Source organism: Ipomoea nil, unplaced genomic scaffold (assembly GCF_001879475.1).
Source record: "Ipomoea nil cultivar Tokyo-kokei standard unplaced genomic scaffold, Asagao_1.1 scaffold1932, whole genome shotgun sequence".
NCBI classification, from domain to species: domain Eukaryota; kingdom Viridiplantae; phylum Streptophyta; class Magnoliopsida; order Solanales; family Convolvulaceae; genus Ipomoea; species Ipomoea nil.
In genome coordinates, this window is record NW_017618360.1 from 1,407,852 (window position 1) to 1,427,023 (window position 19,172).

Below are 19,172 nucleotides of genomic sequence, written 5' to 3' on the forward strand. Positions count from 1 at the left end.
GCGCCTAGGCGAAATCTAGACCGGCGCTAGGCGGGCGTAAAAAAAAAAATAGTGGCAAACTTGCCGATTGACCAGGCACTGATTTGCGATAAGTAGGTGAACTTTAACCATTTGACCACATCCCTCCATGGTAAGCCACAACGCTACGTCTCGAAGTTGAACTCGGCCAACCCAACCAACACCCAACATATTTTTTTTTTGGGTGAATTAACGATTTGGTCTCTCACTTATTCGCGACTTGTCAATGTTGCCCCTGAATCACGTATTCATCGATTTAGTCCCTGAAAATAATTGTTTTTCGTCAAATCAGTCCCTATGGCCGTATTCCGTCAAGTCTCAGGCGAAAGCTCCGATTTGCCCTGGGCATTTTGGTCTTTTCACGCCTTCTTCTTCATTAACTTCGACAAAGCTTCGCTGAAGAAGCTCAAGCTTGCCGGAGGGAGCTCCATCTCTTCTCTGCTCGTCGAGTGCATGCGTTGAGTGCCTTGAACAAGAAAGGTGGCATATTTGTGATGGATCTTTATGGAGGCACATCATCAGAGTGTGAGCTGCGGTTGCAGAGGAAATTTCCTAATTTCACGGTATGTTTTTCTTTCGTTAGAAGATTGATTTTCAGTCTCTGCTTCATGGCTATTTCACTTGAAAACAAAAAACCATGTTTTTTAAAAATGCCCAGATGGTCATTGCCTGAAATTAAAAACTGCTTGGAAGAGGCGGGATTTCGCTGTGTCCACTTTTGGATGCGACAAATGCCAGACAATGAAGATATCAAAAGCACATATGGATTTTCTGCAGGACAAGACATAAAATATGAAGAGGTCACTAGCTTCCAACAACAGGATTCATGGAATGCATACATTGTAGGTGTTGCATGAAGTTATCATTGTCACTCAACATAGCAGAGAAGCTGAATACGGAGTAATTCTTTACAAGCATAAAAATATTTTTTTTCCATTCCTTAGCATGCAATTTAAGAATCTCAGCAGCTCTCTCCTTGTTCTTCCCAACCCCACAATCCACTTGTATAACCAAACATAGCTTCGCCCCCACTCCCAGCTGCAACATCTCTTGCACCACACTGGGAGTAGCAGAGAACTTGGCGATGAAGTACAAGATCCTCAGACCTCTCTCATTCGCCACCTGCGACACCCTCAGGATTTTTCTCGACACCACCGCCAGCCCCGCCGCGTGCTTCAGCAGCTCTGCCCGCCCCTCCGCGCACCGGCAAAGATGCTCCAGTACGCTCAAACTCCACTCACAATATCGTTTCTCGTTCGTGTCCAGCAGTAGATCGATCAGCACGGTCGCCGCCCCGGCCTCCGCCGCCTTGATCCGGTTCCTCCCTCTCTGGCAAACGTTGGCCAATAGGTGCAGCGCGGATTTGGAAGCCTTGCAGGAGAAATTGTCTCGCAAGATTTGGACAACTTGGTAAAAAAAGAGGAGTTTAAGTTTTTCGTGAGCTGTGATAACGAGGGGTTTAAGGTTGTGGTTTCGAGCATTGATTTGAGAAGCATCACTGCATTTCTGGCGTCGACTTGGCTTGCCGGAGGAGCTTTAGGATGTGAGACTTGGTCACCGGAGGCTTTGGGGTGGGGAAGCGCTCGACGCCGTGGGAGGCGTGGAGGGTGCACCACGACTGGATGACTCGCCGGAGAGTGACGTTTGGGGTCAACAACTCATCATCGGAGGTGAAGCTGACGTCGGCGACGATGGAATGAAGAAGAAGACGTGAAAAGACCAAAATGCCCAGGGTAAATCGGAGCTTTCGCCTGAGACTTGACGGAATACGGCCATAGGGACTGATTTGACGAAAAACAATTATTTTCGGGGACTAAATCGATGAATACGTGATTCAGAGGCAACATTGACAAGTCGCGAATAAGTGAGGGACCAAATCGTTGATTGACCCTTTTTTTTTCATACAGAATTTTATTGCAAACCGAACTAAACAACAAAGATAGAGATCAATTACAAACCTAATCATCAAAGAAACAGTCACAATAAAATTAGTTGACTATAATTTTTTCCTAAGTAAACAAAAAAGAGGCATAATTAAAGACCCTCACCACTCTTGCCATCTAGAGTGGTGAAGGGGATAAATCTCCAAATTATATATCTCGATTGATTGATAAGCTTCCAAATATTTATATAATAGTGACATAATAAAGTCAAATTTATATCTCAAACAATATTATAGATAACATCAAAATTACATCTATTGTGGGCATATATTGAAATGATTAAGAATGAAGAGGTTGTAAATATTACTCCGTAGTAATTAATTAGGTTTTTTTTTTTTTTTTTTTTTTTTAACAGTATGGAAAAACGAAAGAAGAAAACAAGGATTAATCCCAATGTTTCTTATACTAAATCCCAAAGAAATACCAAAATAATTTTTATTTTTTATCAAACACAGCTTAATTAGTGTCCAAGATCCATTATGAAAAGAAGAGAACAAAATGCCTTTGTGCTCGGATTTTCATGCTTTGCAAAAATTTAAATTTTTGAACCCAAAAAACAAGGTTATTATTGAGACGGTAAAACCGATAAATAACAGAAAAATAAAAACACAAAATTATTAACGTTATCTTCCTTCAACGTGCATGGAAGTGTTGTTCAAGCAAGAGATGTTGGTCCTCCACTAAAATATAAAATATAATTTTTATTTTTATTTTTGTATTATTTGTAGTAATTTCTGAAGGTCATAACCCCTTCAAGTCAGGTAAGGGTACCCATAAATTTAACTGTTTTTGGTACTATAATCACTGGTTCCAATGGAGATGCCATGCCCCTGGTCGTAAAATAATTTTATTTTTTACTATTTATTTTGGGGCGGTCATGTTACCTTACATTTAATGCACACTATGATTTCATAATTTTATTTTCCTACAACGAGCTAAAATAAATGCATTTTGATGAGGAGATATTTTCTGTTTTGCCCTCTCTTGACAGACGCTTACTACGAGTACCAAATATATTTTTACTATCGGTTCTTTTAGATGGGATAATTGACCTGAAAATTTAAGACTGCTTCATACCATAAGTCAATAATCAACCTTTGACCTTTAGTTAAGGATTGATAAGTCTCTTCAGTCAACCACACCCCTCAGGTTCGAATAGCAGAGATATAGTGCATGTATGTTATTGTTTATGGCATGAACTAAATGCTTATTACGAATAGCGAAGGCAAAACTGCATTTCGGTAGGCAGCATTATGTAAGGATATTTTGAATTCATACCATGAATTGCTTAGATTCAAGATCAAATGCTTATCATCATTGATAGCGGAGGCACAACTCCACATGGGCCGGGACAAGTAGTAAGATGCAAAGACATTTTGTATCTACAGTGTAATCTGTTTTGATACTATTTGTTTAAACAAGTGCTTACCATTACACTGAAAAGTAATAGTAGGCACACCTTCGTTTTTTTTTTTTTTTTTTTGAATGCTTGAATTGCATATAGTTGTTAATGTCAAGTTTTGACCATTGCATACCATGCAACATGATGTCATATTTGATCCTTCAAATCTTCACCGGTCATTTATATTTTCTCTTCTTTGACGGATCGATTGATTATATGTTTTTGGGATCTTTCAATCAATCAATGTCCGAGAGTGGCACATCCATTCACATACAACAACCAACAAATCACACTAAATTACACGGGAAAGATAATGTGTAATAGATCATATCAATCAACTTATAAGGAGTTGACAAGAATCGAATTCATAATCTTATGATATAAAAATGGTGTCCAACTCACTTGATCATTCATTTCTGAGTAAATTTACATTTAACTTTTCACTAATTCAAAGTAAAAAGTAGTGTTCGATTTTTAATACAGGAGGAACTCTTTGGATGCATGTTCTTCTAGCTAGGAGGATAAATTTGAGGTTTAATATAATGGGGCTCAATTTCCACCTTGGAGAGTGATATATAACAATTCTGAACGGTGACCGGCAACGTTCACGCTCTCCGGCAGATCACTTATTAACGGCATGCATGTGTTTTCACCATGTGGGCTTGACGTGGATCCGCTTCCCCATACGCACTCAGATGATCATCTCTATACCCGGCCCTTTTATTTTTTTTTTCTAATTTTTTTTTTTTGAATGCTTTTTTTTTTTCTAATTATTTAATTATTATAAATCTTTAATTTACATTATACTGCATGTTTGGTAAATGTCTGTTAGTTGATTGGATTAGTGAGTTTGACTAGTTGATAACATTATTTGATTATAGAAAAAATATTTGGTAAATTAGCTGCAGAAAAAAAATTACTTTTGAATAACTTTTTAAAACTAATTAATCAACCACTCATATTGATTATTTAATCAAGTCAAATAGCTAATAATGGTCAAATAAGTCAAAATTGACGATAGGCTAACTATTTTACCAAACAGAGTAGTAATCAAACTTAATTAATTACGTACGGAGTATTATAATCTATACTTAACCTTATGTTTTTCAAACTTTTCTTGGTAGAGTGTAGCCGTGGAAAGTATGTCTAAGTATTTGGTACTCTTTAAACAAATTCTTTATAATTATTATTCTTTTTTATTCTGCTTTTGTTTCTTTTTATTTTGTTTTTTTTTTTATGAAGTATTTAGGGAGTATGTACAAATTAACGGTACTGTATAATATCTTAATTTGAAAATAGAAAGAAGATGTTGTATGTTCAAGCATGCAAAAAGTAAATAGTAAGCCGAAAAAGGATGATGATAAGGTTTCGAAATATAAATTTGCATTTTTTGAAGGGTATCCATTATTACATATACGCGGACATGGACTTTTGATATTATAATTAAGCGACTCGAATTATTTTAATATTCAATAGGCTTTTAGTATAAATTTGCATTTTAAAATGCATTTCAGGGTGCCCTAGAATAGGGAATTTTAGTGGACGAAAGATAGATAAATTAATAATTGTAGTTAAATAATGCAATTTTTGTTTATTATATGGAGTTTCCATAAAGTAGAAGAAGATATATGAAGCAAAAAGTATTGACAAATAATAGGTAATGGGTTTGGTAATGTAAGCACCATAGCTAGGGTTTCAAATTCCCTGAATAGGGGAAATTATGTTTTGCCATTTGCCAACAATAAAGCATTTTGTCTTTCTTCAAACAAATTCTTTTCTAATTAAACTTTTTAGTGGCTTTTGATCTGCATTATTGTGTGGTATTTTTTAAAAATACATTATTAAGAGAATGTTATATTTTCTTTCATTTATGCCCGTATGGGAAGGCTTTTTGAGCGTATATCGCCCAGCCTCGTTCACACACACAAACAAAAAGACGTTTGGTTGCATCACGTTTATTACGGTGTTCTTTTAACGTCTCAAACGTGAAGCTGTAACTGACAAAAGTTATTTCTCTTTTAATTTTTAAGATTGTAAAATTCAAATTTCTTGAGATGATAATGCAAGATTTTTAATTTGAAATTGTTTGTGTAATTCACTTTTAGTCATCATATTTTAAAAAGTGGGCATTAAAAGTATGGAATTGTAAAGGTCTTTTAAAAAGTACTTTAATGTTTGTTATTCTGTATTATTTGATTGTAAATATACTTTTCTTTATAACTATTTCCCTTAATATATAGTTTTTGAAATGAACAAGCTGAACAAGGAGGCATATATATATATATGAAAAAAAAAATTAAAAAAATAAATGTATGTGTATAAATTAATGCACATACGACGCAAGCACAACACACGCATGGCACTGACACATACACATTATATGAAACTTTATTTTCTCATATTTATGTATTTATATTTTGATTAATATATATTTTATTATGTATATTTATTATTATATTTTAATTAAATTATGAAGAAATATAGTGAGAATGATAAGTTTTTATACTAATTGCCAAAACAATTAACTATATGTATAAATAAATCTAATTTGTAATAACACACAATTGAATTAAAAAAAAAAAATCCCATGAATAACTTTCATGCATCTCCATTATATGCACTTATGCAGTCTATAATATATTAATTCATATAAACATCTACGGAAAACTCATCCGACAAAAATTTAGGTTGGAGTTTTATCGGAACTAAACAAGAATGAGTGGGATCCGGCAATCCATTATTGGAAAATCATTATTGTCTAATTAATTAATTAATTAAAAACATAAATCAACCATTAAACATGTATAGTATATACGTTTTTTTTTTTTTTTTTTTTTTTTTTTTTTTTTTTTTTTTAACTCACAACGACTATTAGAGAGTGTACACTATGGGGTGTTTGGTAAATAGCTGTTAGGTAATAGCTGTTAGTTGACTGGGTTAGTGAGTTTGACTAGTTGATAGTATTAGCTGATTGTAGAAAGATGTTTGGAAAATTAATTAGCTGATCACATACAAAATGACTTTTTCAAAAAGCTAATTGCAAAAGTTATTTTTTGAATTTTAATGTTTTGGAGCAATAAGCTCTTACAAAAAGTTAATTAATCAAACACTCATATTGGTTATTTAACCAATTCAAAAAATTAATAGTGGTTAAATAAGTCAAAATTGGCTGATAAGCTAATTATTTTACCAAACATGGCCTACGTAAATCTCGCTTCTATGTAATAGTCAGCAACCCACACAGGAGAGATAATCGCACTAAGAAGATCTTGTGCGATGGAGGGTAGTAAACCACACTCATGTGTAATAGTTCACAAATTGCATTAAAAAGTCTTTATACGACAGAGCCGACTGAAAGAGTGACCTTTGGATACGAGAATCATACTTTACCCATTTGACCACTTGTGTCGGGACAACTTTTAAGTTGCTTTTTGGTATTATGGTATACATATCGAGCTGGTTAACAACTCGCTGCAGCCACTCAATCACTCCACTTAGCAAACACCATAACTTCAAAGTGGGGGAGTCAACAGGTCATTCTCAAACGTTGTCTTCAGTACAGACAAAATAATAATTATAATTATTATTAATTATTGAATTGATTACTTAGTTGTTTTTTAAAAAATTAATTTTGTTGAGTTTGGTTAGGGAAAATTAATGATGCAGATTTTCAGGGACCATGCCATGTTACGTTCCACTCGTGTGCACGACCGTTTTGCCGGATTTTATTTTGGATTTTTAATGTAAATAATGTTTCAGTATTAGAGTTGGTATGAAATCGTATCTCATCTTCCCCTAGTTGATAATAATATTAAAATTATTCTCAAAATACAGTTTACTTGTGGTAATTTATGGAAGAATAATTCACCCATGCATGATATGTCGAGTACGTTGAATCTTGACATGACCACATTTAGGAGCAGTTTTCTAAACCCTTTTTATATACACATGAATTTGAATTCTCAACTTTATACTTATGAGATTCATATGTTAATTTCTGAGTTGAGTGAACGTATTTTAAAACAAATTAGTACAAAGATAACTCGGGGCACTTTATAAATAGACTTTTATATGTGTATGCGGGTCATGCTTATGAGTTGTGACTTCCTTAGGTAAACTTGAAACTCAACGGTATTTGACAGTTGACAAACGAACTATAAGGTCAGATGTACCGTGTTAATTAAAGAATTTTGAGTCAAACTACTTCTTTACTGGATATCGGATGTACCGTGTTAAAGAACTTTGAGTCAAACTACTTCTTTACTGGATACTGGAATATTCAACAAACAGGTCGAACTCAAATTAGTCTAATAAGATACTTTGGAGTTGAATTTTGATTACTACCGAGGGTCCAAGAGAACATTATTATGCACAAAGAGCTCTCTCACTTTGAAAGATTGCTCCACACCATCATTAGTGAGATTCGATCACGAATTATTATTCTGAAATTTTATTCCTGTGACCAACGTTCGATGCAGACAAATTTTGGTTACTATTGTAATGGTGGCTAGTAGAGTACTAGATGCTAACATATTTTTATTGTCTTGATATAGGTAGATGTAATAACCAAGATTTTTAAATGAATAGAGTATTATTAATTTAAAAAGGAGAGGTCTAGGGGGTGATGGCTTTGTGGGGAACAACAAAGTAATAAACTAATGACTAATTAATTAGTTTTAAGATTCCTAGGGAGTTGTTTCTTAATCTAACTTTCTGAGCTTTCTAAGTGGTACTTTTCAGTGAGATTTTTGTACTTAAAATAAGAACAATGATTCCCCTTCATATGGGTTTGGAATGGGAATGCTTCAATGGCAAGAAATTTCAGAATTTTTGTAGGACTCATCATATCATTCTTCCCTCTTTCATGTTTTGATCCATTAATGGCGTGACCATATTATTACTAGCGTAAACAACAAGAAATTTGTAAGAGCTTAGGTTATCTACTTTGTCTTGGCAATAATTGTGATTTATGGAGATGATAATGGACATCATTTGAAGTGTTGGCCCACCATAAAGAGTCCAATGGACTAGGCCCATCCACTTCAATGGGTCCATGCGCCTCTATTTCGCATACAATGTGAGCCAAAAGATCCAATTCTTCGCGAAATAGGCAAACTATTGTATGGAACACGGTCCACACAGTGATATGCGGACCATAACAAAAAATACATTTTTAATATACTAAAAGTCATGGTTGCAGTAGGCGCTAGAGTAGTGCCTAGCGTCTAGACGGCCTATGCGACTTATTAAAAAAGAAAAAACACTGCACGCGTGTGTGTGTGTGTGTGTGTGTGTGTGTGTGTGTGTATATATATATATATATATATATATATATATATATATATATATATATATATATATATATATATATATATATATATATATATATATATATATAATGAAAAAAATTAACAAGGCCGAGCCGATCGGGTTAACTCGACTAACTCGACCGAAATGGACGAGTTAACTCAGCCGAGTTAGGCACTAAGCAGCTGCCTAGGCGGGCGCCTAGGCAACCGGTTGCCTAGGGCAGAAATGCCTACGGTCTAGGGGTGCCTAGACCGATTTTTGCAACAGTGCTAAAAGTACATCATTTGTGTACTGAATGTACATTATACAAAATAATGTAATTTTAATACTCAAATTATGTACTTTTCTTGAATACAATGTGCATTTTTAATATACTAAAAGTATATTATTTGTGTACCAAATTTACATTATTTAATAATATGATCCACATAATTGTATATACCATGGTCCACACAATAATGATTGCACGAAATATAGTATATTCATATGTAAGTTATTTCTAAATAGTCGAGACTACAACTTAGGCTATGTTTCGAAAGCAATGAGATTGAAGTAGCTAGGTAGAGCACTATAGTGGTATTGAAGTAATTCAACTGTTCTCATATGATTGAATTTCTTTTTTTTTATAGTTGAAGCGGTTCACCGCTTTCACTACTTTAGTCGTAATTTATTTGAATTGTCTTAGCTTATAAAGAGTAGTTGTGAGATAGAGGTAGTTAGAGTGTTATGATGAAATTGAAATAATTTAACGGCTCTCATCGGATCCTTACTTTTTCAGTTGAAATTTTTGCACCTGAAGCGGTTCAATGTTTCAACCAGTCTAGTTGTAATTCATTTGAATTTCCCTCTAAAGAGCAATCTTATGATTGAGATAGCTAGTTAGAACGTTGATAGTGAGATTGAAGTAATCTAACTCTTTCTATCGGATCCTTATTCTTTCAGTTAAAATTTCTGCACTTGAAACGGTTTGACGCTTGAACCACTCTAGTTGCATTTTATTCAAATGACGCTCTAAAGAATAATTATATTGTGAGATTGGATCAGTGTTAAAATAATGACGGCAAGATTAAAGTAGTTTATTGCTATAATCATTCAAACAACTCTCCTTAGTTTTACTTCAATCATTGATGAAAAAGAAAAGAAAAAAAAAAGGTTGAATTGAACATCGTAAACTATAACAAGTCGCCGCATCATCTCAGTCTCTCCACTAACTAAACAGCACAGGCTGAAAGTGAGGAGTCAACAGGTCATTAGCAACCTCTGTCTGCAGTAGAGACAAATCTTAAATTCTATTGTATTTGCTTTGTTTTTTTTTTTTTTTTTTTTTTTTTTTTTTTTTTTTACTTGTTGGTTTGATGAATATTCTTCCCTTTTAAAAAAAAAAAATAATTTTAATTTTAATATTTTTGCTGCGCTGGGTGTAAAATTAATGGACCAGATTTTCAGGGACCATGCCTTGTTCCAAGATTGATATCCTTGTCAAATTAATGTTATTTTTAGAATATTTAATTACCTTAATTTGTTCTTCCTAAAATATTGAATTCCCAATTCCAAGAGTCCCACGCTTCTTCACTTTGAGAGGATACTCCCACAATGTCAATTGTGAGACTTGATTCTGAATTATAGTTTTCAAATTTTACCATTGTGACCAACTAAGCTGCCCATTTAAACATTTAATTACCTTCATAATAAGATAAATAGATTATTGTCAAAAATTTAAATCGTTGTGAACACTAATGTACATGCACTTTTAAAAAGATGTAAATCGTTGAAATATATTTTACAATTTACCTTATTTATCAAGATTCTAAGAAAATGGCGTATGAAAATCTTCAAGAATCAGGGGATTTGAATGCAATTCTTTTAATAATAAGCATAGGTATTCGGGCAACAATTATACTGTGGACCGCGGTTCAAAAACGGCGTCGTTTCTTTAAGTAAATAAACGGCACGCCGTTACAATTAATGGAGCGCGCATGTTTGGTGTATTATTACCAACTGAAACTCCAGTGTATCTAAACTGACACTGCCTCACGTATTATTTTTATATTATCAAAAGAAACTGCAATTGAATTGAAATGAAATAGTAGTTATGTTGAAATGAAAATGCTGTTTATATAAAATGAAACTGAATAACATTTCACATATTTGAATGTATATTGTGCATTGAAACTGTACTTATATCAAAATGATAATATAGTTGTGTTTTAATGAAACTATAGTGTATATAAAATAAAATTAAATAACATTTTCACCCATATTTGAGTGTTTAAATATCGAATGAAACTGTAGTTGTGTTGAAATGAAACTGCAGTGTATACAAAATGAAACTAAATAAAAGAGTTACTTTTTGCGGAACGGCGCAAAATAGGTATCGTTTCTTTTCATTAAAAAAAAAAAAAAACGACGTAATTTAGAAGTTCGGTACATAATCTATATGCACCACGGTACATGATATAATTTGCCGTATTCGAGAGTCACATGGATATTTGCCGTATTCGAGAGTCACATGGATAATGAAGCCCAATAAAAAATGATGGATATCATTGGACTTAAAGCCCTCCAATACAAAGAGTCCAATAGACTAAGCCCATACTTCATATGCCGCATAGAATATGCACCTAACGAATTTGTCTTCTATTGACATTGAATTCTATTGGTATGAAATGCTAATTTTGGTGTTTGGTAAATGGTTGTTAATTCACAGGACATTTAGTTAGAGAGGGGGAATTACGTGAGAAAGGAATTGCAATTTCATGGGAGATGTATTACTGGGAATAAAGTGAGAATTTAAATTCCAGTGTTTGATTTACAGGAGTAGAATTATTGGGAATTACAATTCCAGTGTTTGGTATACATGAAAATTGAAAGGGAATAAGTAGTATAAAGTCAAAAATGTCCATTGTTGTTGCTAGGCATTAATTTTAGGTTAAAAAATAAGGGGTAATTTTGATTTATCACTATCTTTTTTTCTTCTTAAAATCCCAGAAATTAAAATCTCAGGGAAGACATGAGATTTTAATTCCATGAAAATGAGGGAATTGCAATTCCTTTCAACCAAACAAGGGAATTTTATGGCCTTTGGAATTATGTGAGAATTAAGTGGGAAGGGAATTTAAATTCCCTTCAACCAAACACCTTGCATAGTTAGTTGATTGAGTTAATGAGTTTGATTAGTTGATAGCATTAGGTGATTGTAGAAAGATGTTTGTTAATTAGCTAATAGTTGATAGTTGATTACATACAAAATGACTTTATCAAAAAGTTGTTTTGAATAGTTTTTTTTTTTTTTTTTAATTTTAGTGTTTTGGAGCAATAAACTGTTGCAAAAAGATAATTAATCAACTACTCATATTGGTTCTTTAACTAAGTTAAACACTTAATAGTAGTCAAACAAGTCAAAATTAGCTGAGACTAACTATTTTACTAAATGAATTTTAAGTAATGCTAATTATACCAAATAATACCTTGTTGTTTGATAGTATTATTGTTACTTTTTATAGGGAAGGTCTCAAATTTGAGTCTTATCCTAATTAAGGGGCAATTTATATCCTACGCCAAGGCGCGCGTTGCACTGGGCGCCCAGATGCAAAACGACGTCGTTTTATTATTTTTTTTTTTTTGAAATTTCCCGCTCCAGTGAATGGCAGTAATTTTTTCTTTAAAAAAAACCCGCTGTTCAAAAATGTACATAATGTTATACTAGTATACACATAATTGTATACATGAATGTACATAATTATATAACAAAATATACATACTCTTTTTAAAAGATAATACACATAATCTAACATAATACATAATAAACATAAACTTTTAACATAATATACATCAACTCTTAACATAATACACACAAATTTTCTGATTCGGATTTACATAATTGTATAAAAAGAATGTACATAATTGTATAAAAATGTACATAACTGTATGAACAAATACACATAATTGTATGAACAAATACACATAATTGTGTGAACAAATACACATAATCCCAGCAACTTCCTACCGCGCCTCCCAAAACGACCCCAAAACGACGTCGTTTTGGGAGGTGCGCGGCGCACAGTGCTATGTGCGCCGTGGTGTAGGATATAACGACTGTAATTAAGGTTGACATAATTTGTTGAGAACCAAATTAAACATAGGGAGAAGTGTTAAATAGGCCCATGTACTATTGGCAAGTGCTCAATTCCCACCATGAACTAAATTAAAGGCTAATTAACCACACTTACCTACTAAATTTGTTCAATTAGCATTTTTAGCAGGTAATTGACCTTTTTTTACAGGTTACCAATTCAATTATTAAAAAAATAATTTCAAAATAATTTTTTTAAAAAAAAGAATACAGCCACCGGCTGTCCTCGCCGGACAGCCGGTGGCTGCCATTTCAAAGACAGCCGTGGTTGTCCGGCTGTTCGGCGCTGTCTTTGAAATGGCAGCTATAGGCTGTCCGGCGGACAGCCGGTGGCTGTATTCTTTCTTTTTTTCTTTTTTTTTTTTTTATATAATAATTTTAAATTATTTTAAAATTATTTTTTTAATAATTGAATTGGTAACCTGTAAAAAAAAGTCAATTACCTGCTAAAAATGTTAATTGAACAAATTTAGTAGGTAAGTGTGATTAATTAGCCTTTAATTTAGTTCATGGTAAGAATTGAACACTTGACAATAATACATAGGCCTATTTGACACTTCTCCCTTAAACATATTTTCGAGTAACGGTATCTTTGTTTAACCAACAAACAAATACTCCGTAGCTGTTTGAAAAAAAAAAAAAAAAAAAAAAAACCTAGTTGACCAAAAAGGTTACGCAAATTTGCTGTCCTATGAAAGGAAAATGTTGGAAATTTGCCCTATAAACTTTTTTATAACTTTGGGTTAAGTTGATGATCTTGACATTTCAATTAATGGGTGTGGAGTTTTTTCCAAATATTGTTTTAAAAAATAAAAAATTAATTAAAATTATTTATTTTTAATATAATTAACAAAAGTTGTGAGTTTCACATATACTATATTCACATAATGATTGAATTGTTTTCTGTTGACAATAGATTCTATTGCCCGTACAATTTTATTAACATTAGTTATTATGGTTTAATTCAGTGTGACTTGAGTAAAATTACATGACACATTAGGTATCGCTAAATTTTGCTTCAACTGGGAGCCTACACGAAGAAAATGAGTAAGAAAAAAGAAGGAAAGACAAGAAAATAATTAAGAAGAGTTTAATTGGACAAAAATAGAGGGAGAGAAGAGGAATTTATTATGAACTTGTTTGGCCATCAGCAGTTAGTGTATAGTGGATTGTGTTAGCGGGTTTGACCAGCGAATTTCATTATCGTTTTGTAACAATATGTTTGGTAAAATTAGTTGTTTACTAATTATTATTAGCGGTTAACATGTAAAAAGACATATAAGGATATTCATATTATTATTATTATTACAATAAAACTTATAATAATAATAATAATGACAATAACAATACTAAGAAAATAGACTAATAATAATAATAATAAACAAAATTATATATAAAATTAAAAACAAAAAAAAACAAACAAAAAAAAAAACGGTTGTAACTGATGTGAGATCATTTTTTATCCGACATCGGTAACTTGAGAAAAGGAGATCTTTGATCTCTATATAATAGGAACCATGCATTAAAGAACCAAAAACTCCTTCATTTAAGGAGTCTTAATGGCTCAAGTAACATATTTTTTAAATATATTATGGTGGCGAATCTTTCTCCAAAATGTCAACATGAAACGCTGCAAAATACAGCATTTCATTTTTCAACTGTTTAGAGCAAACCATTATTCCAAACCGCTGACTAACAATACATTTTTTTGAACGTTTTGATCTAATAACAAATTTGTCAAAAATTTGACGGATTCACCATTTACAAAACAAGGCCTATGGCTTTGGTAGTATAGCATATATAGTAGTATAGGATGTTTATGAGTAGGAATTATCATCCTATTTATTGCTATAACAATAAATTCTAGATGCTCCCTCAATACAAGGTAAGTGAACAGTGTGGTGATTAATTTGACAGATAGCATAAATATTTCAAGGGTTTTTTTCTCATAATTATTTGAGTGGGTGAAATATGATTTTTCGTATTAAAATGTCACAAATTTAATTATTGAGAATACATTTTTAGTCGAGTCATCACACAGAGTTTGTGTGTTTGTATGTGTGGGGGGGGGGGGGGGGGGGGGGGAGGGGGAGGGGGACTGTACCATCTCCTATGTGATTCACAAACTATTACTCTGTACATAGTGGAGTTAAGCAGCTCACACCCTCCCTTAACACTCCCAAAAGAAAAACCTTAACGAGCATGATCATGTAACCACTCTAACAGCGTGTTTGGTTCATGGAATAGGTAGGGAATGGAATACCATTCCTAGGAATAGACCTATTTCATTGTTTGGTTTGTCTTTTTATTTATTTATTTATATTTATATATTTATTTGTTTATTTATTTATATTTACATTTATATTTATTTTCCCACTTATCACACATCAGTTGGAGAAGTGAGGAATGAAGCTTCAAGGCTCCATAATTTCAATTGCAATGCTCATCCACTAGGCAAGCTTGCAATGCCCATCCGCTAAGCATGCAGATGAGCAGGCTACTTAATTTAAGAGCCAAGACTCCATAATTAAAGAGTCTTATACAGTTAATATATATATATATATATATATATATATATATATATATATATATATATATATATATATATATATATATATATATATATATATATTTGATAGATAAAAATTATAATTAATTAAATATATACATTTATATAATACAGTATATTTATTAAATAAATATAAATATTATATAATGTGCAAAAGGTATTTTTGGTATTTTGATATAAAAGTTATTCTCAAGGACATGGGAATAGCTAATACCAAGTTCCCCCTAGGAATTGGTTATTCCCCTTGCGAAGGTAATAGCTCATTCCTATGAATGTTATTTCCATGACAAAATGATACAACCAAACGATGGAATAGGTCTATTCCAAGAAATGTTATTCCATTCCTGACCTATTCCATGAACCAAACATGCCATAATACCGAAAATATCCTTTTTGTATTATGTGTGTGTGTGTTTGTGTGTCACCATCACCACTGCTGCCACCGCTATCACCACCGCCGCCGCCATCACCATTGCCACCACCGCCGCCGCCATTACCATTGCCACCACCACCGCCACCGCCACCATCGCCGCCACCACCACTACCAGGCCACCAATACCACCACCATCACATATTTTTAGGGTATTTATTTCTTTTAAAACATATATCATTTCTATTTCTTAAATCAACCAAACACTATAATATAATTCCTAATGCATATTTCTTCCGCGAACCAAACAATAGAATACAGTTGCTATTATATTCCTTACCTATTCTATTCCTTATGGAATAGCATTCCTATTACTCAAAATTCATTCCGTGAACCAAATGTGCTGTAAGTGTTTTGTAATCTTTTCTATATATGGCATATCACACTATCATTACATTTTTTAAAAAATTACAAGAATCATATTTTATCCATAGTGTGATTCTTTTTAGGGCGAAATGTGTGGACTGATGGACTTTAGTGATGGGTTAATAGTTAATGGTGTTTAATGTGTGATGCTTATAATATCCTCAATTATATATATATATATATATATATATATATATATATATATATATATATAAAAGTTCAAATGAGAATCGAACTTGTGAACTAATGTGGATTGTTCATTTAGCAAGATTTAATTGTTGAGTTATTTATTTATTTATTTTTTTATGGTTTGTCCTGCATTAAAAAATGAGGGCAAATATGTATTTTTCCATCATGTTTCTTTATATGAAGTAGGTGTGTTATTATCCTTTTTTTTTTTTTTGATGGTTAAATGCTAAATTTTTTTACTAGGTGTATGTAAATTTATGGTGCATTAAAGGACATTGGAATGCACAACATTCTGTATAGAAATACACTGATTCTTGTATAGAAATGTAAAGTTGAAACATTACCATTGCATCATCTTTAATTTGAAGTACTATAATGTTATCAGATAATCTCATAACTTTAACCAAACAAGATAATACAGAGTATAATATTACCAGACTCAAAGTACCTACGTAATCTAAGATTACTTGAACCAAACGCTCCCTTAAGGAAATAATAATTTATTTTCTCAAAACGTTTTTGAATTTTAGTGTTTTGGAGCAATAAGTTGTTACCAAAAAAAAAAAAAAAAAAAAAAAAAAAAAAAAAAAAAAAAAACCCTAATTAACCAAACACTCATATTGGTTGTTTAACCAAATCAAACAGCTAATAGTAGTCAAACAAACCAAAGTCTATTTTCTGGTGCAAACCATTGTTATAATGTAAACTAGTGCACCGATCTTGTGCATTGAGTTAAGCAGCTCACACCCTCCCTTAACACTCCCAAAAGAAAAACCTTAACGAGCATGATCATGTAACCACTCTAACAGCGTGTTTGGTTCATGGAATAGGTAGGGAATGGAATACTATTCTCAGGAATAGACCTATTTCATTGTTTGGTTTGTCTTTTTATTTATTTATTTATATTTATATATTTATTTGTTTATTTATTTATATTTACATTTATATTTATTTTCCCACTTATCCCACATCAGTTGGAGAAGTGAGGAATGGAGCCTCAAGGCTCCATAATTTCAATTGCAATGCTCATCCACTAGGCAAGCTTGCAATGCCCATCCGCTAAGCATGCAGATGGGCAGGCTACTTAATTTAAGAGCCAAGACTCCATAATTAAAGAGTATTATACAGTTAATTATATATATATATATATATATATATATATATATATATATATATATATATATATATATATATATATATATATATGATAGATAAAAATTATAATTAATTAAATATATACATTTATATAATACAGTATATTTATTAAATAAATATAAATATTATATAATGTGCAAAAGGTATTTTTGGTATTTTGATATAAAAGCTATTCTCAAGGACATGGGAATAGCTAATACCAAGTTCCCCCTAGGAATTGGTTATTCCCCTTGCGAAGGTAATAGCTCATTCCTATGAATGTTATTTCCATGACAAAATGATACAACCAAACGATGGAATAGGTCTATTCCAAGAAATGTTATTCCATTCCTGACCTATTCTATGAACCAAACATGCCATATACCGAAAATATCCTTTTTGTATTATGTGTGTGTGTGTGTCACCATCACCACTGCTGCCACCACTACCACCATCGTCGCCGCCATCACCATTGCCACCGCCGCCGCCGCCATTACCATTGCCACCACCACCGCCACCGCCACCATCGCCGCCACTACCACTACCAAGCCACCGATACCACCACCATCACATATTTTTAGGGTATTTATTTCTTTTAAAACATATATCATTTCTATTTCTTAAATCAACCAAACACTATAATATAATTCCTAATGCATATTCCTTCCGCGAACCAAACAATAGAATACAGTTGCTATTATATTCCTTACCTATTCTATTCCTTATGGAATAGCATTCCTATTACTCAAAATTCATTCCGTGAACCAAATGTGCTGTAAGTGTTTTGTAATCTTTTCTATATATGGCATATCACACTATCATTACATTTTTAAAAAAATTACAAGAATCATATTTTATCCATTGTGTCATTCTTTTGAGGGCGAAATGTGTGGACTGATGGACTTTAGTGATGGATTAATAGTAAATGGTGTTTAATGTGTGATGCTTATAATATCCTCAATTATATATATATATATATATATAAGTTCAAATGAGAATCGAACTTGTGAACTAATGTGGATTGTTCATTTAGCAAGATTTAATTGTTGAGGTTTTTTTTTTTTTTTTTTTTTTATGGTTTGTCCTGCATTAAAAAATGAGGGCAAATATGTATTTTTCCATCATGTTTCTCTATATGAAGTAGGTGTGTTATTATCCTTTTTTTTTTTTTTGATGTTTTAAATGCTAAATTTTTTTACTAGGTGTATGTAAATTTATGGTGCATTAAAGGACATTGGAATGCACAACATTCTGTATAGAAATACACTGATTCTTGTATAGAAATGTAAAGTTGAAACATTACCATTACATCATCTTTAATTTGAAGTAATATAATGTTATCAGATAATCTCATAACTTTAACCAAACAAGATAATACAGAGTATAATATTACCAGACTCAAAGTACCTACGTAATCTAAGATTACTTGAACCAAACGCTCCCTTAAGGAAATAATAATTTATTTTCTCAAAAAGTTTTTGAATTTTAGTGTTTTGGAGCAATAAGTTGTTACAAAAAAAAAAAAAAAAAAAAAAAAAAAAAAAAAACCTAATTAACCAAACACTCATATTGGTTGTTTAACCAAATCAAACAGCTAATAGTAGTCAAACAAGCCAAAGTCTATTTTCTGGTGCAAACCATTGTTATAATGTGAACTAGTGCACCGATCTTGTGCATTG

General features: G+C 32.3%; 1 protein-coding gene across 1 annotated transcript; it reads right to left on the minus strand.

Annotated features, from left to right (window-relative positions):
- Positions 1–822: 822 nt before the first annotated feature.
- LOC109193879 (E3 ubiquitin-protein ligase PUB23-like) lies at positions 823–3,304 on the minus strand. The gene is made up of 3 exons (XM_019344706.1): positions 3,240–3,304; positions 1,518–1,799; positions 823–1,432 (listed from the first exon to the last, which is right to left on the minus strand). Exons 1-3 carry the CDS (start codon positions 3,302–3,304, stop codon positions 823–825), a joined length of 957 nt encoding a protein of 318 aa, XP_019200251.1.
- Positions 3,305–19,172: the final 15,868 nt, after the last annotated feature.